The sequence below is a fragment of the Hydra viridissima genome, unplaced genomic scaffold (assembly GCF_058129835.1).
Source record: "Hydra viridissima isolate aposymbiotic clone 2 unplaced genomic scaffold, HvirCarnegie_v1 scaffold_2, whole genome shotgun sequence".
NCBI lineage: Eukaryota > Metazoa > Cnidaria > Hydrozoa > Anthoathecata > Hydridae > Hydra > Hydra viridissima.
The window spans coordinates 12,083,394-12,105,629 of NW_028324301.1; the positions used below are offsets into that span (position 1 = coordinate 12,083,394).

At 31.2% G+C, this 22,236-nt stretch overlaps 4 protein-coding genes and 1 pseudogene across 11 annotated transcripts; 3 read left to right on the forward strand and 2 right to left on the reverse strand.

Moving 5' to 3' along the window:
• Window positions 1-44: 44 nt before the first annotated feature.
• LOC145197519 (uncharacterized) lies at window positions 45-7,010 on the forward strand. 3 transcript variants are annotated; one of them, XM_080073881.2, is made up of 5 exons: window positions 45-290; window positions 3,854-4,550; window positions 5,835-5,983; window positions 6,142-6,267; window positions 6,433-7,010. In XM_080073881.2, exons 2-5 carry the CDS (start codon window positions 3,872-3,874, stop codon window positions 6,646-6,648), a joined length of 1,170 nt encoding a protein of 389 aa, XP_079930007.2. In that variant the 5' UTR covers window positions 45-290; window positions 3,854-3,871; the 3' UTR covers window positions 6,649-7,010. The 3 variants fall into 3 exon arrangements, with proteins under 3 accessions (XP_079930007.2, XP_089936338.1, XP_079930006.2); XM_090080212.1 differs by lacking the exon at window positions 45-290 and adding an exon at window positions 2,030-2,163 and having other exon boundaries at window positions 6,433-7,009; XM_080073880.2 differs by lacking the exon at window positions 45-290 and adding an exon at window positions 3,616-3,751 and having other exon boundaries at window positions 6,433-7,006.
• A 2,105-nt stretch (window positions 7,011-9,115) lies between these two features.
• LOC149891951 (uncharacterized) lies at window positions 9,116-9,744 on the reverse strand (annotated as a pseudogene).
• A 3,232-nt stretch (window positions 9,745-12,976) lies between these two features.
• Window positions 12,977-14,431, forward strand: LOC145186391 (zinc finger MYM-type protein 1-like). The gene has a single exon (XM_090078037.1). It carries the CDS (start codon window positions 12,977-12,979, stop codon window positions 14,429-14,431), a length of 1,455 nt encoding a protein of 484 aa, XP_089934163.1.
• A 3,081-nt stretch (window positions 14,432-17,512) lies between these two features.
• Window positions 17,513-18,539, reverse strand: LOC149891952 (uncharacterized). The gene is made up of 2 exons (XM_090078038.1): window positions 18,483-18,539; window positions 17,513-18,439 (listed from the first exon to the last, which is right to left on the reverse strand). Exons 1-2 carry the CDS (start codon window positions 18,537-18,539, stop codon window positions 17,513-17,515), a joined length of 984 nt encoding a protein of 327 aa, XP_089934164.1.
• An 803-nt stretch (window positions 18,540-19,342) lies between these two features.
• LOC149891953 (uncharacterized) lies at window positions 19,343-21,999 on the forward strand. Of its 6 annotated transcripts, none has more exons than XM_090080224.1 (4): window positions 19,343-19,529; window positions 20,357-20,515; window positions 21,424-21,626; window positions 21,721-21,999. In XM_090080224.1, exons 2-4 carry the CDS (start codon window positions 20,366-20,368, stop codon window positions 21,728-21,730), a joined length of 363 nt encoding a protein of 120 aa, XP_089936350.1. In that variant the 5' UTR covers window positions 19,343-19,529; window positions 20,357-20,365; the 3' UTR covers window positions 21,731-21,999. The 6 variants fall into 6 exon arrangements, with proteins under 6 accessions (XP_089936350.1, XP_089936352.1, XP_089936353.1 ...); XM_090080226.1 differs by having other exon boundaries at window positions 19,343-19,525; XM_090080227.1 differs by lacking the exons at window positions 21,424-21,626; window positions 21,721-21,999 and adding an exon at window positions 21,190-21,362.
• Window positions 22,000-22,236: the final 237 nt, after the last annotated feature.

The window sequence follows — 22,236 nt, forward strand, 5'->3', positions numbered from 1 at the left end:
GCTGTATTGAAATTTGGTTACAAAAATGTTTCTAAGAACTTTTCTTAGAAATGTACCTCATAAATAGAACGCCACAATTTCTTTATCTGATTTTTAATCAGTCTTTGATTTGCAAATGACAAGCCTATCTCAGATGGTGCGAACCAGATGGTGTAAATCCGACCGAAATTTTACAGTAAGAACTTTTCGGAAGATGTTTGACCCAAGACATAAAGCGCTTAACGATAACAACAAGAAGATAACTGTTCTAAAATAAATCGTTATCGACAAGCGAAGATAGAGAGCAAAAGGTTTCGTTTACTTCTAACAATTTTTCTTTTTTTCGTTATATGAAAATTGAACTTTGTAGCTTTGCAGTTTTGAAAATTATCAACGTGCGAGGAAAGCCACCATGTGCTTTGTGAAACAAAGTTTATTTTAAAATATGGTTTTGTTTTAGGCGTGGTCCGTTTCTTTAATACCCGATTTCTTAGGTAGCAATCAATAAATGTAGTTGTTACGCATGTCTGTTTATTTCAATTACCTTCTTGTCAAATTTAAAAATTTTGGCTTATTTTTTAATTAAATTTTCGATTTCAAAATTGGACCTTGTTAGGGTGTGACTTTATTGTGTGACTGTTGTCTTTTTTGTTGTTGTTCTTGTTGCTTTTTTTTTTGTTTTTTTTTTAGTTTTTTATATTATCGATATGACTCTTAGCAAAAAACAACAAACAAATATATTGCGCAAATTTAGCTTTCATCACATTTTCAGTTGACCAGTTGATCTTGAGATGCTTTGTAAAATTGAACATTTAACTTTAGATAAACATTGTACACATGATTGTCTAAAGTTAATTGGTGGAATATTTAAATTTATTTTTTGGCTTTTTTGTTCACATCTGCTATTCAACTAGAATAGTGTTTACAAAACGACGGTTGTTAAGACAACGTCTCTTTTGCGCAACATCAAAACCCTAAATGTTCCAGATTTGCTTTAAATCAAAATAAGAAATAACTGTTTTTTTTATTTCTGCAACGTACTGAATGGTGATGAAGTCTTTTGATTTTACCACAACTCCACTGCTATATGCTTGTTTATTGTAAACACTTTTTACCTAAGTTTATATTTTATGTGTGATAATTAAATTCCATTTTGTATTTTTTTCCATCATAGTAATTGGTATATATATAAGAAACTGATCCGATGAGACAATAAAAAAAAAACTGATCCGATGAGACAATAAAAGAAATACACCTTTATAATATATGAGCATAGCCAAAATAAACACAGTCAGTTGAGCAAAATAAATTTTCTTTTCGGTTATTTTGAGATAAGAATGTGACAGAAAAAAATCTATCACTAGTCGAAATGCATTTTTCCTAAGTGTGTGTGATGATGCGCGTGTGTGAGTGCGTGTTGTTTATTATCTCATGTTTTCATGTGATGTTTGTTGTAATATTGACATCGATAGTTTCTTAATTCTTTTAAGTAATTTAATTTAAAAAAAAAAATTAATTAGTTATAATATTGTATTATTGTTTTTGACATTGACTTAAATGAATCAGCGTTCACAAAGAGGAAAAATCATGCTTTTCGTTCCTCAAACATAAATAAGAATTCATAAGAATTTACATTAGGAATTTCTTCAATATCGTGCAGAAGATTAACCAGCCTAATAATAATCTCCACATAACTACTTCCAATCAATTCAATATTTAGAATAATAAATAAGTCTATAAATAAATCAATCACTTCAGAAAGAAAATCTCTGCAATCATCTTGATGAAATTAACAAGAGCACCTGAACCTTGACTATCGATTTCAATATATATAGCATTATCAGCTTATAAACGAGATAATAAGAACGAGACAATGTCAATCATGCTAATTAAGACTTTTACGTAGTTTATTGTTGATTAATTAAAAGTTGACATTGGCTCTTATTAAATTAAAACAAGCACTACCTCCACTTATATGACATTATTGTTATCCGGACTAAAAATTCTGATGAGATTATTTAAAATTCTGATGAGTTTCTATTTGAAATTTAAAACGTACTCAGTTAAACATTTACGCAGCGTTGTTGTTGTTGCTGTTGTTGTTGTTCAAATTTATCTCCTTTGAACAACCTTTTTAGTTGAACAAATCTATTTGTGAATTTCTTTTCGAGTTAAAGATTCCAGGTTTGAAACCCCCTTTCGCTTTCTTGCGTACATTTTAACATTGATAAGCAAAGTAATATATGACGCACTGTTAAAGTAATAAAGGTCTTTTGTTGTCCTAATGTTTAAATCTTTTTACCTAATGAGTATCTTTAATGATGGTGATAGTGGTAGTGATGGTGAAGGTGACGATGACGACGACGACAAGGATGATGATGATGATGATGATGATGATGATGATGATGATGATGATGATGATGATGATGATGATGATGATGATGATGATGATGATGATGATGATGATGATGATGATGATGATGATGATAATGATGATGGTGGTGGTGGTGGTGGTGGTGGTGGTGGTGGTGGTAGTGGTGATGGTAGTGGTGATGGTAGTGGTGATGGTAGTGATGATGGTAGTGGCAGTGATGTCAAGATAGCGGTGGTTGTAATAAAGATCCTTAAAACAACAAAGCAAATACAATTCATGAAATTCAAATTAGAAACAAATGAGGCCTACAAAAACTATTTATCTTTTTTTTTTATTATTACTATTTTTATTACATAGCTAATTATTCTAAATATTAAAAAAAAAAAAAATTTTGTAGTTTTTATTTAGTTTTTGGTGCTGTGAGTGTAACCAGGCATAATAGCTGTTAAATGTATTTTCTAATTTTGCGAATGTTTTTACAACGTTTAAAAATTTCTCTCGACCTCATTTTTTTAATTGAACTTTTCTCATAATAAATTTTGTTTTACATCCCATCATCTCAATGATGTTCCTGTCAATCTCATTGATGTCCTATTTGTGGCGAAAGAAAAAGTTTTGATTAACACCAAATAAGAAAGCTTTTAAAACAGTGAAATACTTATTAAATATTATAATGCTCTACAATTAGTTATGATTAAAAAAAAAAGAGAGATTATTTTTAAAAGTTACCACTTCCTTAAAAAGAAATTATTTTGTTTGGTCTCTATTATTTTATTTTTTTTTTGTTTTATTCCCTTTATTTTTATTTATTTGTCTTCTTTTATAGTTCATTTCAGTTTAAAAATTTAAGCTAACTCGTAAATTGATAAACCATAAAATGTATAAAAACAAAATATTAAAATCAAACAAACATGCTAAAAGTAAATATCCATGCCACACTGCAATATTAAGTGTCCACATCTTTATTAGATCTCAATAAAATATATTTTTAAAATGTTTTAAAATCATTTTTGACTTAATTAAATACTAACACTCTTTACTCAACGGTTGAAATTTTATATTAGTCTAGTCATTTTTAAAATCTGCGGCGCCTAACTGCCCATTGCAATTAATAAACACTCAACATAATTTATGCAAAAGCGACTTAACGAGACAAAAGGGTTGCACATAAATTGAGATTTATTGTGTGCAGCTTCGTTTATTGTAGACCAAGATATTGAGTTAAATTATGAACAAGCACAAAGCCGAATTATAATTAAATTTTGATTGATGTGCAAATAAGTGTTATTTATCAATTACATTTCAATACATTTTGCATTTTGTAAGAAGAGTCAAGATAATAACAAAAAAATTACTTTTCGGCTGCATCAGGAAGCTAACATTTTAAGCCTTATCTTGGTAATAAAGTTTTAAGATTTATATTTGATGGTATGAAATCAACGACAAAGAATTTTAAGCAAAAGAATCTCGTGGTAATCTGTTGTATCTTATTAACTTTAGTGCATTTGATCCGCACTGATGAAAACAATGGAAATGCACAGCGGAGAGCATACTAGATGGTTTCATCCGGCAATGTATATGTATCCGGAAAGTCAACCGCCTGTCCTACCAAACGAACTTTCCCCAAGCTACAATAATGATGGTAACGAAAATTACTACCACGGAGTACCTCACAATGAGCTGGGAAGGAATTTCTCTGGGCATGTGTCATATCACTCTCTTTGTCACCCGCCTTCCCCCATACCTCATTCCCCGTCGAATAATTCAGAAACAAATCCAAATGTTTCATCGCGGCTTTATATCCCAAATGCATGTACAAACAGCAGAAGCTCACATTTTGTACAAACCACCAACACATGTGGAAATCAATCTCCTTCCATGTGGCAGCATATGAGCTCCATAGGAACAGGACCAGCATATAGTTCCACACTTCCACAGTTTTCATCACCACACAATAACATCATGAAACAAGAGCATGTTAAAGACCACATAACTCCGCATCTTGAGATCTCATCGCACTACAACTCCGAAGATATGAAACTAAAGCTAGGTCAGTCTTTGCCCAACTATTCAGCTTATCCACCTCAACTTTACTCGCATATGTCACAACCAGAATTTGGATCAAACGGAATGTCATTTGATATGTTACCAGGATTTCCTAGATGCAGGACCGGAAGTCGGTCGAATTCTGGTGATTGTAAGTTTACTTATATATATATATATATATATATATATATATATATATATATATATATATATATATATATATATATATATATATATATATATTGTTTTAATTGTTATTCAATGTAAGTTTAGGTGAGGTGCAAAAAATTGTTTGCATTAACTCAAGCTCAGCAATATTTCAGTAAATTAAAACCGTTTTTTTTAAACATTTTCTACACCACAACATACTTTAATTTCTTAGCCTTGAAGATATGTTTTTTAATTTCTTAGCCTTGAAGATATGACAAAAATTTATTTTTTTCACAATACGTACTTTCATACTCTTTATACTCAGAGAAAAAAAAAGCTAAAATTTTTAAAAGTTAAAAACAAAAAACGCAGAAAACGTCTAAAACATCGAATTGTTGCAGTTTATCAAATAAATTGAATTCTTCCAAAAACTAAAAAATTCGAAAAAAATTTTATAAACTTTTTTAATTTTTTATTTTTATCTGCCGTTTGTCATTTTTATAAAAGTTTTTCTTCATATGTTATCATATATATTTTAAATGATGTATATATATTTTACACAGCGTGCTGCATACTTTAATGGTATTTTTAAGTAATTTTATTTTAAAACTACTTTACACTTTTCTTAAAAATTATTAGAGACCTATATTCTTAATAAATATTTTATTGGAGCAATATTGTATTTTAAATATATTTGAAAGAATATTCTGAACACATTTGGAAGAACATCAACAGCGAATGGAGAAACATTGTGGTTTGTTAAAATATTTGCGCTCTAAGTCAACCATAGCATTTGAAATCGATGAGATCAATATGACAAAAGATCTTTTAAGGAGCCAATATTGTGCCATGCATTCTTTTAAAGCACTAATTTACGATGGAGCCAAAATATAGTTAAAGTATTAAAAAAAATGATGGCTCTAATAATAATATTAACAAAAAGGAATTTTTATTTTCATGTTATTTTTCTACCGGAAACTTATAATATAAGATAACATTATTCGAGTTACATAAGAATTAAATGCACAGCCTCCTTTAGTCTGACTGTTTGACTTAGATATTTTACCATTATGAAACTTACATATACTAATTTCTCTGACGTCAAAATACGATGTTGGATTATAAGATGAAAAGAGAGTTCAACGTTGGTGTCGGAAGAGGGAAACGATATTTTTTCGTGGAAAGAACCGTTCAAGAATAGTTTGATTTCTAGGCTGACAAATATCCTTAAAACCTACAACCACGTGGTTTAAATTGTGATTACTTAAATATTTCATTTTTTTAGGCGAGGGAAGAGAATGCATGAACTGCGGTGCAACTTCAACTCCGTTATGGCGCCGTGATACACGAGGACACTATCTTTGTAACGCATGTGGCCTTTACCACAAAATGAACGGTGCTAATCGACCTTTAATTAAGCCAAAAAGAAGATTGGTAAGCTTAATTCACATAATCACGCATTCATACACGCACTTACAACTCGCACATACATAAAGAGGATAGCGCGCGCCTACACACTTAAGATATTTTATTGTATTAATTTGGTAAAAAAATAGAATTTTTGGTTTTAAGCTCAAAAGTTTCTATCTTAGTCTCAAGCTCGTCGGACCGGGATCGTTTGTTCAAACTGTAAGACTTCCCAAACCACTTTATGGAGAAGGAATGGAAGCGGTGAACCAGTATGCAATGCATGCGGACTTTATTACAAGCTACATAAAGTAAATTATATCTTCTGATACAACCAATGTTTTTCTCTAATATATTACAGAGAATTCTGATACAATCATGTTCTTCGTTAGAATATTTAGAGCTTCTGCTGCAAAAATCTTCTTTGATGATTTGTCACTAAAAATGTGATTTTAGTTTGAACATTTTTTTTTTAGGTTAATCGACCGCTCACTATGAAAAAAGATGGCATTCAAACAAGAAATCGAAAATCAACGGGTAAAAATAAAAAGTTAAAAAAAGAAAGCTCTATAATGAACGATTCAATTCAACAGATGGGATATCAACCGTTACATTCCCAAAGCATGTTATCGGAGGGCATATATAATGGTCAGACGCATCTAGGAAATACCGAGCTTAGAACGGTTTGCTGACTTTAATGACGTTTCTACCACCTAACTTATTATTCTAGCTATATTTAATTTTTTCATAATAAAAAGTATGAGGCCTATTGCTAATATATTTTAGCATTTTGCGCTTTTTGAGATTTTCGACTAATTTAATGCTTCTCAAAAATGTTATACATTTGTATATATGTGTATACGTGTGTGCACGCATGCGTTTAGAAACGGGTTAGAAAATCTTTTTATTAGTATTGTATATATATAATAATCAACAAAAAATATTTATTTGTAGTTTGAATCCTTTTAATTTCTCTTTTAAATTAAAAAGACATCGTGTTTAAGATTTACGATGGTCACGTGTTTTCTAACGGTTGAAGTTTTTTTGATGAACTCTTTCTGGCTGCCATTTTTTTGGCCGTCGTTTTTTTGGCCAACATTTCAAAGAACTTTTTTTCCACAAATTTTTTTCCTTTAACAACAAATAAAATTTTTCTCCCGTAACTTGAATAATTTTTATTTAGTTAAAAAAACTGATATTAAATTTAATGAAATTTCAAGGAGGACGTTTTTCCATTTAAAATTAACAATGAAAAAATTGAAGGGTTTTTCACCTTAAGAATTAAAAGTTGTAAAAAGTTTTACTACAAATTAATAGTATTTGTTTTCAATAAATATTCTGTTGCAAATTTTTGAAATTACTTATGATTACAAACTCAAGGCCTTTCTTGAAGCGCTTAGTTTTATTGTTTCTCGGACTCGTTTCCCGGCTTTAATTTTTTCTTTATAGTTATTTATGTGGCCGGCCAATTCAATAGGGAGGTGACAATTTTTTGAAAATGGCATTGGTCAATTTAAAGGGTAATCGAACTAGGCAAATCAGACTCTGATACTGTCAAGATATTTCCTGGTCTGCTGTGTGTTGAAAGGCTAGAACGAATGTGAAAGAGGCGGTTTCGGGTCTGGTCATGCATATCCAAAACCCGCCTTGTTGATATAAATTTAAATACCTAACCCGCGGTGGGTAAGTTAAATCTTAGACATATTATACTCCCCCGCCCCGCTCCTCTCCGCCCAGGAGAGATTAAATGCTGTTAAAAATTTACTGTATTGATATACTTCTACATTGTTTACGTAGTTTTTTTCATGATCGGGTGTAAGTAAACTTATTTCATGATCGGGTGCTAGTAAACTTTTATTTGACTAAAGTTTTTCTCACTTTTATCAAATAAACTGAAACTTTTTCTTTCGGTTTGATTTCAAAAGTATTTTTCTCAAAAATCTGAAAAAAATTAACTGTAAAATCTTTACCGAGTTTTCAGATTATTTTACTTTAAAAACTATTTTTCAATTACCAAGTTTATTGTTTCAATCGTCTTATTTTGTAAAGTTTAAAAATAAACCTCTTTACTAAAATCTGATTCGCATCTTTTTATTGGTAAAGTCATGGCAAAACAGTGTGATTAATTTTAAAATTAGGTGTTCCAAGTTACTTTTTATTTATTTTCAATAGCACAATTGGTTCGTCATTTTTCGGTTTTTATTTGAAGCCAGATGCGCATTTGTATCCTTAAAAAATCAATTGAAAGGCTTTTTTTTTGTTTGGAAGTTGTTTGAATGTGGTTGAATTTACATTTTGAATCAATAATTTAGTTTGTCTTTTTTTTGTTTTAAAATGTTTTCCAGTACCATAAATTTTAGAAGAAGCGCAACATTTATTTTTAAGATTTTTTTAACATTTTTAAAATTAGGAAGGCGCTGTCGTTTATTATGTGTTTATTTCTTTTGGGGGGCCCCATACAACTCCACCATTTTAGAGTTGTTTTATCAGATCTTAAAAAAAAATTTTGCTTCATTGGCTTATTGAAAATGCACCAACATCAAGTAATAAGATTTTTAACGCTTTCTGAATGCTTCTCTTAACGAATATGAGGATGAGTCTGGTTTTTTGTAATCAGTGTGTACCCAACCCCCTTATATTTAAGAATGTCAGTATGTTCTCTGTACAACCAGTGTTCCCATTCCTAAACATTTCCTAATGCTACAAATAACCATGCAAACTTTTTCTAAATCTAAATTGATTAAGATGCCTACATCATGTCTGAACTTTTTGCCTTATGGCGACACATGAGTATACATACTGATTAGGGGTGTCCAAAAAAAAAAATTTTTTGAGTTAAATGTTGCACAGTTTTAAATATTGCTTCTTTGATTGAAAAAAAACATCTGTGCAAAATCTTAGTTGTTTTGGATAATATTTAGAGGTTGCTCAAGGAAAATAAAAGTTTACTGTGTTAAAAGCATTCGCCGCAACAACAATATTTAAAAAACTTGAGTTATAGCTATGATATACCATTAATCATTTTCAAAAATAATGCAAATAACATTCAAATGTTGCACTATTTACAAGATCAAAAGTTTAGTCTGTAGCAACAGTGGCATATGTCATCAAGATGCTTTTGCGGCAATCTGGAATGCGTTTTCTGTTATCCTCAACAACTTATTTTAGTTTCTGCATTTCAGATTCAGTTTTTATGATGTATTGATTAAATGTGCTCATAAGAGCAACAGAACGCTCAGCAGTGTTATTGATAACTTTCACAGATTTAACAATTGCTTTAGTATAGCAAAATTCAGCAATTTCCTCCCAGGTCTTTGGATCGGTTCCAGATAAAATGGTTACATCGAGACCAAGCGACTGCAAAGCAGCAGCTGATGATGATGTAACAAGCTCATGAAGTTGCTTCTTTTCCAACTTGTTTAATTCTGCTGCTGGACACTTTATACCCCTGACACTCCAATCAGCTCCACTTTGAATCATAGCTTCAACAATCAACTTTTTTCTGTGTCACAAACCGTCAGAAAATAATGAAAGTGGAATCATTTCTGACCCAAGGTACCAAGTGTGATTTTGAAGCTTCTTTATAACAGCATTTGAAATGACCTTTTTGATCTCAGAAAAAGGTCATTTGATGGAGCATCACTTGCACTTGGACTGGCAATCCATGCTGGTACATAGATATGAGCAGCAACGTTACAAAATTCGCACAAGTTATTCTGTTCTTTCATAGTCAGCCTGAATTTATTTCTTAAGAGGAATATCTTCATACAATAGATGACTTTAGCCATCCATCTCGCCATGTGATAAGCTCCCGGCATGCGAAAGTGATACTTCTTGGTGGCATAGTCTGATAACGGAAAACCCAAAATTAAAAGGCGCAGCTCGATCATCTCTTTGTAGTCTTCTCTTGGTAAGTACAAAGAGTCATCTGATAAGAAAGGCTGCAGCCAGCCTCTGATCTAAGTTGCTGAAGCTATGGTTCAGCAAGATGGGCGTCATCTAATGGAGCATAATTGGCTTGATTTATGCTTGGCCAACACTTCTGAAATCGTTCAAGTAGAGGTATGTTGGGCCCACTGCTGGGTCAAAGCAAAACTGAGTATATTTCCCCAATAATTACTTCATGCATATGGTGATGGTAAGAAAAGTAGAAAAGATTTTTCTCCATCAACTTCTCTAGCAAGATGCACGCACCATTTTTGGAACCCGTGTTTGACGCTGTCAAAACACATACCGACAATATAATTTGCAACATTCCATATGGTCAGTAACTGGAAGGTTGCTTTTGCTTGTGCCAGTCCAGTTCTAGATGATATATTTACAATACCCAGTATTCTCTCCACATTACAACCAGTCGCATCAATAGCAATTCTATCAACATTGGACTTTGGATTTTAGTGTTGATTTTACAGTTGGTGCTGTCTCTTATCATCTTACCATCCCAGTAGACGACCATATGTTGTTTTTCACTTGACACAAATTTCTGCCGAATATGATTTTCAGTTGATGAACGGTGCATGATGCGTTTGCAGTAGACTGTTGATCTTGATAATGGTGTACTTTGGAGATCCTCTCCACTTACTCTAGCAATTGCAGCTGCCAATATAGTGAATTTTTGGTCATATAAATTGATTCAATCAAGTGTACATGATAATCTGGAGAAGACAAAATTTCATTAAGAATATGTGACTTTTTATTTTTAGGACTTTGTTCACAGTCAGTTGATTGGGTTACTAGTTTTTTGTGATAAACCGGAATTTCTATTTCATAATCATCATTGCCATCAGGAATGTCACTGACTTTTGTTGCTTTGCTATCACTATCACAATCGAGACTAAAGTGACTATAGCTAGGGGTAAGGACAGCATTTACTTTTTGTCTTCTCTCTTTCCCATTCTGCTTTCTTTTTTTTCTGCTTGTTGACGCTCTGCTGTTCGCTTTTCTTGTTGAGATAATTTTACATCTTCTCCAGCCATCTTTATCATACGAGCATTCTTTTGGTCTTCCAGAATTATTTTATCTTCATCAATTTTAATTAGCTTGTTTGCATCCTTGTGTGAAATGTCAAACAGTAAACCTAATTTGATACTAAAATCTTTCTCTCTAGCAATCTGTGACTTACTAGCTCTTCCTTTATTCTTTTTAATTAAATTATATTCATCAACACATGCTTTCACTTTGATAAAATATGAGGCTGGTAAGTCATTGGAATTCTGGCTTTTTTCCAGATGTGAGCTAAACCATTAGATTTTGCTTTTGCACTGGCTGGAACTGTTTGTTTCAATGCTTTGTGATAGTGGAAAAACGTCCTTAACACATCAACCATCGTTGGAAGGACACTGTTTGGTAGGTTCTTCTCAGGTTGACCAATCAACCATATTGCAGTTCGATTACGTGTCAAAGGAAAATTTGAAGAACTTATCTTTTCACTCATTTTCAGCAACAAGCTAAAATTAAATGATACCAAATTAAACTCAACTTGAGAAACTAAATATTAATTTGCAAACATAATTTAAAATATGTGATCAATATATCAATGTGAATGTGATGAAATCATAAGTATTACAAAACTACAAACGCTAAAGTAAGTTAAGTCACCTAGTAATATTTAGCACTAAAAAACAAGATATTGGCATAATAGCTACAAATATTATTTTATAGGATTAAAATAAATAAGAACCTCAAAATCTTTAAATATTTCAGTTGTTCAGCAAAAAATTACAATTATTGATAATGTTTTTCAATCAAAAACATCTGATGACGCGATGGCTGCTTGTCACATGACCAAAGAAGTTAGCTCATAAAAGACAATGGTACATCAAATTTGTTTAACATTTTATCTAAATTGAACTTGGGATAAAATTAGGAAAATATTTAAGGCGTAATGCTATTATTGTAAAACTAAAAGGCCATTGAGCAACCTCTAAAACATTAATTTATTTTAATTATCTTTTGCACAGTAAATTTTAATGCCATTTGGCACATAGTAAACTAGTGTGCATTCAGATCAGAGAAAGTTTTTTTCTCTAGTGGTTATGTGAACACCCCTAATACTGGTAATCCTTAACGTATCATCAGTTGTGATGAAATCCTTAACGTTGTGATCAGGCCCACTGAGAGGGGGGTAAAGGCGGTGCACTGCTCCAGGGGCCATAGAACAATTGGGGCCCATTAACCTAAGCTTTTTTTTTAAAATAATTACAATAATAATTACAAAAATTTATTAGTGACATACTTAAAAAACACATATTTTGCATATTTAGAAAAAGATATTCATACACTTAAAAGATCGGCATATTTTGGTCCCACTAAAAAATTCTAAAGAGAATCTAACTAGAGCTTGACAGTTAGAAACTAACTAGTCGCTGTCTCCAGAAACTAGGTTGAAATGTCTCCATACTTTCCTCTATTTATTCTCGTTATTTTCCCATTATTAATTGTAACTTACAATTTCTATTTAGAATTTAGAATTCTATCCTATTCTATTTAGAATTTAGAATTCTAGTTAGATTCGCTTTATAATTTTTCAGTCGGGTCTTTTCTCTTTTTCAAATTTTTTTTCATGCAGACTTAATTGAAAGTACATTTCTATTGTTCCTATAAGTTCAATGTGCAGCTGATAAATTTTAGTCTTTTCTCCTTTTTAATTTAAAAGTACATTCAAGGTTTTGCTAATAATTATTTTCTTCCAATATTGTGTAGTGTTACTGCTTTTTGATATTGCTAACGGTAACGATTTTTATTTATAATAATTAATCAAAACCTTGATTAAATTAGGTAATAATTATAATTGACTTATTTTACTGTTAATAAATAACCTGTAAAGCAATATTATAAAGTCTTATAATTAATTGCATATTTTTGGAATACTCTATTCTTTTTTATATTTTGTATTTAATAGCATGACATTTTTGCAACTTTAATTTTAGAAATTATCATAAACGATGCTGCCTCTTCACAAGTCAGGATGTCAAAAAAGGAAAGAAAGACAAAAACATATTATGAATGCAAAAAAAGGGTATGCGGACGCTTTTTGATGTTGGAGTCACTGCATCAAATCTCAATGATAATGAACAAGAGGACACTGTTTCTAAAGCAAATGATGTAGATAAAATAAGCGATGATTTAACTGACTGTTTTGATGGGGAAAAAATTGAAACGTTTGAAGATAATGAAGGTGATTCAAATGGGATTGAGACTGTAAGCCTTTCTGCTTCTAATTGTGGTCAGGTCCTTCTTGATATTGGTAATCTTTTGAGTGAAATTCCCTCTCAATCTGAGATAGAAAAGTATGTCACAAATGACCAAGTCAATTTTCCTAACATATTACCCAAAGATATTAACAATCAGGCTTTTCCTCAGACAATTTTAAATTTTAAGAATGTCAACGGTGAAGTTCATAAAAGAGACTGGCTGGTTTGGAGTCAACATAAACAGGCAATATTTTTCTTTCCATGTCGATTATTTTCTGGTAATATTTCCAAAAGCTCTGTTACTGAGAGAAATTTAAGTTCGCGATTAGTATTGGCTTCACCTGATGGATATGCAGCAACTGGTAAATGGCGAAAGTTGTGTAACAGGATTCCAGAGCATGAGAGGAGTAATGTCCACAGAGAATGTTACCAAGCTTGGCGAGAATTAGAAAGACGTTTTTTATTTGAAAAGGGAATTGAAACTTACTTGGAAAGCTCGATAATATTGCAATCAACGAAATGGTCCAATATTCTTAAAAGAATATTAGATGTTATCTTATTTTTGAGTGAACGTGGATTGACTTTTCGGGGATCCTCCTACCGAATTGGAGATGTAGATAATGGCAACTTTTTTAGCCTTATAGAGTTACTTTCACATTGGGACCCTATACTTAAAGAGCATGTATTATCAGTGGAAGAGTCTCAGCGAAAAGGTAAAAGACTTCAAGTTCATTATCTATCATCTGATACTCAAAATGAATTCATTGCAGAATGCTCAGATTTGGTGCAACAGCATATTTTACAAGAAAGAAGATCTGCTAAGTATTTCGCAATAATGATCGATGCAACACCAGATTCGTCACATACAGAGCAAATAACATTCATATTACGATATGTAATATTAAAAGATTCACAATATGAAATTGTTGAACGATTTGTAACATATGTAGATTGCAACAATAAAACTGGGGATGTAATATCTCAAATGGTAGTGGAAACATTTCAACATAACTCCATTCCTCTCTCAGATTGCAGGGCACAAGCATATGACAATGGATCAAATATGACTGGAAAATACAATGGTGTGCAAGCCAAAATACTTCAGTTATGTCCATTAGCACTATTTTCCCCTTGTGGATGTCACACACTTAATCTTGTGGGAAATGATGCGGCAGAATGTATTCCTGAAGCTGTAACATTTTTTGGAACGATTCAAACAGTATATAATTTGTTCAGCTCAAGTCCAAAACGATGGGAGATATTATCAAAACACATCAAATGATTTTCAAAGACAATTGCATCACGACATTGCAAAAGTAAAATCTTCAAATAACTTGTTCGTCTTTGCAGATAAAACTAGAAACATATATGAGCTAGATAAACCTTCGTATCAGAAGCTTTATACTGAAAACATTACTAAAACATACAAAAAGTCTGATATAACACAGTATAACAGTATTAATATTGAGGCTAAAAAAATTGCGAAAAATTTGGACATAGACGATAGAATAGAATATCTAGCCATGAACACAGCATTTATTACCCTAAAAGACCACAAGGAAAATTTTGTCAATAATCCTCAGTGCCGTTTAATAAACCCCGCTAAACCAGAACTCGGGAAAATTAGCAAAGTGTTATTAGATGATATTAATAGCAGAGTGAGAAAAGCCACCCTCGTGCACCAATGGCATAACACAAGAGAAGTAATAGAGTGGTTCAAGTCCATACCAGACAAAAAGCTATGTACTTTTATTCAATACGATATTAATGAGTTTTACCCTTCTATTTCAAAACAATTACTTCAAGATTCTTTAACACACGCTAAGAAGTTCACCATAATTCCTGATGAATCAATCAATATCATCTACCATACTAGGAAAACTTTACTTTTCACAGGAAATAATATGTGGAGTAAAAAATCAGGCGACCCTGATTTTGACGTTACAATGGGAAGTTTTGACGGAGCCGAACTGTGCGAGTTAGTAGGCCTATTCATATTATATACTATTGCCAGAGAATACGGGCTCAACACCACAGGACTATATAGAGATGATGATCTCTGCTGCTTCTATAATATCAGCGGCCCTCAGTCAGAAAAAATAAAGAAAAATTTTGTTAACATTTTTAAAGATAAATTCAACCTTACTATCACTATTAGATCTAATTTAAAAATTGTAAACTTCCTCGATACCACACTCAATCTCCTTGACAGCACTTTTCAACCTTACAGAAAACCAGGAGATAACCCTATATATATTAACGTCAACTCCAATCACCCACCTAATATCATCAAATCAATACCGAAAATGATTTCTAACCGCATCAGCAATATATCTTCAAACAAAGAGGTTTTTAATGGAGCCGCACCGTTTTATAACAACGCTCTCAATTCCTGCGGATTTAAAGAAAAAAATTTTTTCAATCAAAACATGCCAAAACGTGGTGCAAGATCTCGAAAGCGAAACGTTATTTGGTTTAACCCTCCGTTCTCACTGAACGTTAGAACAAACGTAGCAAAGACATTTTTGGGTTTAATTGATAAATGCTTTCCGAAAGAACATAAATTCCACAAACTTTTTAACCGGAACACCGTAAAAGTTAGTTACAGCTGCCTCCCAAATGTTAAGAAAATTATTACTGCTCATAACAAAAGAATACTATCTTATACTATTGACAATAATAGCCAATCATGCAATTGCCGAGAAACCGCTACATGCCCACTAAATGGAAAATGCCTTAAGAAAAACCTTATTTATATTTGCAATGTAAAAACCCAGCAGCAAGAAAAGGGGTATTATTACATTGGTCTAACTGAAAAAACTTTTAAAGACAGATGGTATAAGCATAGGAATTCTTTTCGTTATGAAAGTAAAGCAAACTCCACGGAACTTTCTAAATTTGTATGGGAGTGTAAAAGTAAAGGTTTAGAACCCATCCTTACGTGGAACATTCTCGATCAGGCAGAACCATTTAAACCTTGTGGCAATCACTGTAATTTGTGCTTGACTGAAAAGTTCCACATCATTACGTCGAAACTAGGCTTGCTCAATAAAAGAAGCGAGTTAACATCAAAGTGCCGCCATGAAAATAAATTTTTAATAAAAAACTTTAATGCCATCATAGCAGACACTCCATAGCACTTTTTTCGTATTTTTTTCGTATTTTTTGTCGTTACGTCTTTTTACGGTTTATAACATCTGATGATCGCTATTGCGTGAAACTTTAAGTAATGTAATATAAACCAAGCTAATTATTTAGTTTGTATTATAGTAATAATATATATATATATATATATATATATATATATATATATATATATATATATATATATATATATATATATATATATATATATATATATATATATATATATATTAGGGCCCTGCGAATCGGCATTTTTAGTTTCGAATCGAATCTCGAATCGAAGCAGGTCTTGATTCGCGAATCGAATCGAATCACGAATCGAATCACTAATTGAAAGAAATTTAAGTTTTTTATCTTTATTTTTATGTATACTATACAAAATATTACAAAACTTGAATGTTATTTGAACAAACTCTTTTTGTTACTTCTAGCCCAAATTAACCGTTCCGCATTTTGCTCGGAAAGACTATTGCGTTTACTGTCGATCACTCCTCCTCTCACAGAGTTAACTCTTTTAGACGAACAATTTGTAGCTTGAACAGCAAGAAAATCAGTTGCAACTTTTGATAATAAAGGGAAAATGTTACGTTTGTTTTTCCAGTAGAGAATAGAACAATCTGGACGTCCCAACGTTTTCTCTTCGATGTATGCAGTAGTTTCAAAATTTAATTGCTCATCTAAAGTTCTTTTCTCTGGTAGAGTACGATTTTTAGAGATATGTTCAAACATTTTTATCAAAAATTCCATTTGCTTCAGATGACAAATTTGCTACTTCGAGTTGAATTTCAGCGGGAATCATAGTGATATTTAAATCGTGTTTTTTTCCAGATGTCATTAGATAAGATTTTACCATTTGTTTCTCTGCCAAAGTAAGCATTTCTGATTTAAATCGAGGGTCTAAGAAAGTAGCGGTAAGAAAAACGTCTTCACTTAAATCAAACCTCATTTCCAACTGCGTAATAAGATCGTCAACAAATTTACCCATCCTTCTTTTATCCATCGAGCGAAGATAATTTTTCAAAGTTGTAATGCACGGATAAACTAAACTAATGCTTACGCTTTTTTCCGCACTTAGTATAGTGGTGGCTTCAGATACTGCATTAAAAATAGGAGCGACTACTGTTAATAATTGCACTTGTGTTTCAGTTAGACAAGTCGGTGGCACTTTCATACAGTTTTTTTTTGTGAACACTCAACTAGAGCAATCTCTATAGAACCATTACTTTTTTAAAATCCATTCCAATAAATTAGAAGTGCTGTTAAAGCGCGTTTCCACATCCATTGGAGGCTTTGACTCAGGTTTTCCTTGAGAAATCTGATACTTTTTGAGAGCTGCCTGTCCAACTGATGATGAGTGAAAAAATCCTACTATTTTATGAGCCTTGCTAATTAATGTAACAAGAATTGGTTGGTTGTGTATAGCTGATTTCACACAAAGTTGGAGTTTATGAGCACAACAGCCTAGCCAATCAATCCCAAGAAGTTTAAGTGTGCATGGCATACTAGGAGTAGTATCGGTTGTAGCTCGGAAAATATTATCTGAAGTCAAGTCAAATTTTGACAGCACGTTTCTTAAAATTTCTTCAGTGGAAGTAGCTTTGTAACAAGCATTTATTACTTCCAGATTTACAACTGATAAACAGCATGATTCTAAAACCCAAGAGGATGAAATAAAGTGGCAAGTAGAAACAAGAAAGTTATCGCCATTGTCGGCTTTAAAGTGATCAAAAGTGATGCTAGGTTTGGAGATTAACTGGCTTTTTATACTTTGTTGGAAGTTAATATATAAATCATCGACCATGTCACCTAAATTTCGAGATAAAGTGGTCGGGTGTGGTGGATGATATTGCCCTTGAGTAAGCACCGAGCACAGATTAATAAAGCCAGATCCAGAAGTTGTCTCAAATGATCTTCCATCTTCAATTACAAATCTAAGCACTGCATGGTCGTAGTTTTTTTTAATAACTCTATCTATTGGAGGTCGAATAAAATACGAATTTAACGAGGAACTTGATGATTGCTCGATTGTGTTATCGGAATTCTTTTTTCTTTTAGTAGCAGATGTGCGCTTTTTTGTTGCTTCTACGTGTAGTTTTTTATGGTCACGTTTTAAATGGTTCCATAGATGAGATAAAGTTCCAGTTTTCTGAACAGAATACTTTTTGTTGCAATTTTCTTGTTTGCATTGCCAGAATACTCCTTTTTTTTTCAAAGAGTTCTTTAACTGCCAATTTTTTAGAAGTCATTTTATAGCTTGATGCGAAAATAGCTTGATGTAGCACAAACAAAAAGTATCGAATTTAAAATTACTTTAGTGAAAGCGAAGTTAAACATTAACGACTCAAAAAATAAAACCTAACTTTTGCGTTACTAATTTGCGTTCCGCTCTGTTTAAATCCCTAATCGACAATTAATTTTAATGAAAAGTATGTTTACGTTCCAAAATTACTTTACCGCAGAATTTTCTGATAACATAAATATTGATATTTTGAAAACTTTTTAACGCCGTTTGTATGAAAACATAAAGTAATTTAAATAAAAAAATGATTCGAAAATTTCGAATCATTTTTTTCGAATCGAATCTCGAATCGAAGCGACATTTGATTCGCGAATCGAATCGAATCGAAGCGATTCGCAGGGCCCTAATATATATATATATGTATATACATAAATAGGCTAATTTTATATTTTTAAATAAATAATAGTGGAGCTGTAGCATCCCAATATCTAGGAACTTTTTCTTTTCAATTTTAGTAGTTTATTTGTTTACAAAAGTAAGAAAACGTATAGAAAACAATACTTTTTGACCAACTTAATATACTCTAAACTCAATCTGAAAAAGTTAAAAACTCATACGAAAACGTTAGTATTCGCCATTTTTTCAACGCGATGACGAGTTTAAAAAGTAAAGTAAGTTATTAAAAAATTAAACACGGTTTTCACTGCTGTTTAAATTTTTAAATTTTAAGCAGTTCATCCAAATGCTAATAATTGCGAAAATTATAAAACTACCAAGCAATAAAAACCAGGTCTATAATTTAAACATTTTAGTAATTTTTTTTAAATTCGTCAATACGTTGAAAAAATAGCGAGTTTTAGCGTTTTCGTATGAGTTTTTAACACTTTCAGATTGAATTTAGAGAATATTAAGTTGGTCTAAAAGCATTGTTTCCTATACTTTTTATTACTTTTGGACGACGATCTTTTGTAATCTGCAATAAAAGTAATAAAAGTAGGTGGGTACGAAAGTAAAATAACGCCATATATATATATATATATATATATATATATATATATATATATATATATATATATAAAGAAGTACATGATGATAATGTTTCAAGAAGGTATCTTATTTGATAAGACGAATGAATTGGTTTTAAAATGCAGACATAGAAACAAATTTCTTCTTTCCAAATTTGACACTGGCGACTAGGCCTAAATTCTTTCTTTCTTCCTCTCTTTCTTTTTTTCTTTTCTTTTCTTTTTTTCTTTCTTTAATTCTTTCTTTATTTCTTTCTTTCCTTTCTTTCTTTCTTTTCTTTCGTTCTTTCTATATTTCCTTTTCTCCTCTCTTTCTATTATGATGTCAGAGCACACGGCACAGTAATTTTTGTAATTTTGTAATGGTTTTTACATTTGTGATTTGTATTTCATGGCTGATGATTGCCATTAGACATGAAACTTTAAGTACCATACATAGTTGTTTCTTTGTTTTTTATATATATATATATATATATATATATATATATATATATATATATATATATATATATATATATATATATATATATATATATATATATATATATACATATATATATATATATACAAAATTAAATTTAATCTACAATAAATAATAAAAATAAAATAGTATTAATTAGTAATAGTAAAAGTATTTCTTATTACTAATCATTTGTTTTATTGCAGCACTTTATTTCTATTTTATTTCTTGTTTGGCTGGTATAAACTGAAAATTCATTTAAAGTTTTCCATTTGTCTGTGGGAAAACTTATATCATTAGTATATTAACACTTATTACTAGTTAACTAATTTCATTTAGGTTGTTCGAATGGACTTAATTAAAGGTCCAGTTGTATATGGAGAAAATGTTGTTGTACAGTGGTCGTCAAGTTATTTCAATGCAATGTTGCAGAACCAGGCATTAAAGTCTGGTTCTCCTACTTGGAAAAATTATGAGGCAAAGGTCTTAAAATCGGGGGTAAGCAGAATTTAGGATATATATACATTTATATGCAGGTGTAAAATTTCCATTTTTTGTAATGAAACAAGTATTATACTATTTTATATTTTAAATAATTAAGATGATTTGGAGGAGTTGAACAATCAAGCAAACACCCTTGTAAAAGTTGTTCCACCATTACCAAATCAGATAACTTTAATGGTGTGGTTATGATGAACATTTTTAAAAACTGTTTTTTATAAATGTTAAATACTATTTTAAAATATTTCATTCAAATTCATCAGCTTATTTTAAAAATGTAATTGTAAAAGTTGTGCAAAAACCAAAATATTGCGTGTTGAAGAAAACATTGAAGTTATTGAAAACATTGTATATGTATTGTATATTGTAAATACTTCTAATTTTAGCAAGTTAAATTCAGTATTTGTTGCATTCTTGTGTTGGTTTATTAAAAAACAAACATTAATCTAAACTCAGTATCAGCGTTTTTCTCTCTCTCCTACATAAAAATCGTATCTATATATATACAGCGTTCTGATTCCCATGAGGTTTATAATACAATCGCCATTAGAATACTCATAAATGAATGCGTGGTAAAAATCACGTAGATAAACGTGATTTTTACCACGTATCCGTGACACTTTTAATTCACCAAATTTATAGAACAGTATTACTTTATGTTCTTATTTTAGAATGCAGATAACGTTGCTATAGAAATTAATCTTGGTGAACTTATTCAATGGAGTTTTGCAGTTAAACAAGCCCCATGATTTATCTTCCTTAACACATCATATACCAAAATTGACAAAAAGTCTTTCCTCTAACTCAAATCAATATGCAAGTGACTTCAATGTAACTTGCATATTGATTTGAGTTAGAGGAAAGACTTTTAACTAATGTAACAAAGTTTTCATTCATTTTTTCAGAAGTGGAAGGCACCCAGCAATTTATATGGGTCTAGTAGAGCAACCTCTCACACTCTCAACTCTTTTGATATGTCTGATCAACTTAATCATTTGTTTAGCATTACAAATAGTAATGCTTTTAATGACAGTCTTGTTTCTAAATCAAATCTTTCTGAACGCATACCAATCTGGAAAGAACCAAATACCCAGATGGATCTAGTAGAGTAAGAATTTTCATGTTACAAAATTTATCTATTTTTTTATTTATATGTTTAATTATATAAATTTTATTCATAGTACTTTTACTTTGTAATTTAGAAACAATTAGTGCCAGGTCAAAAAGTATACATTGACCATAAAAAATTCAGCGAATGTAGCAAATCGCATGGCACAAATAAATTTGTACACGATCTTTTGGTGTCATTGGTGGGAAACACAGGCTAAGAAGTGTCAGTATTTCTGGCAAGCAAAGTAATGCTCACTCTGACAAAGTAGCAAAACCCAAAATTTGTCAAGACTTTGTTGATGGTGTTGTTGGTAAATAGTTATAGCATTTGAATTTTTTTATTAAACGGAAGAAATCAATAAATAATTGAACTCTTTTGTATTTTAAACCTTTGCCTGTCAAATACCGGGTGTGTCGTCAAATGATATGTGAATAGCAATCAAATTGAAATTAAATATTGCGTTGAAAGTTAAGAAGAGTTAAAATATGAAAGATGTTATAAGAATGTACATAGTGTATTTCTGTCTTTTTTGATTATTTAATATATAGTCTTTTGTTTTAAAAGTTTATAAATGCACTTTTTCTTGTTTTCTCTCCCAATAGGAAAT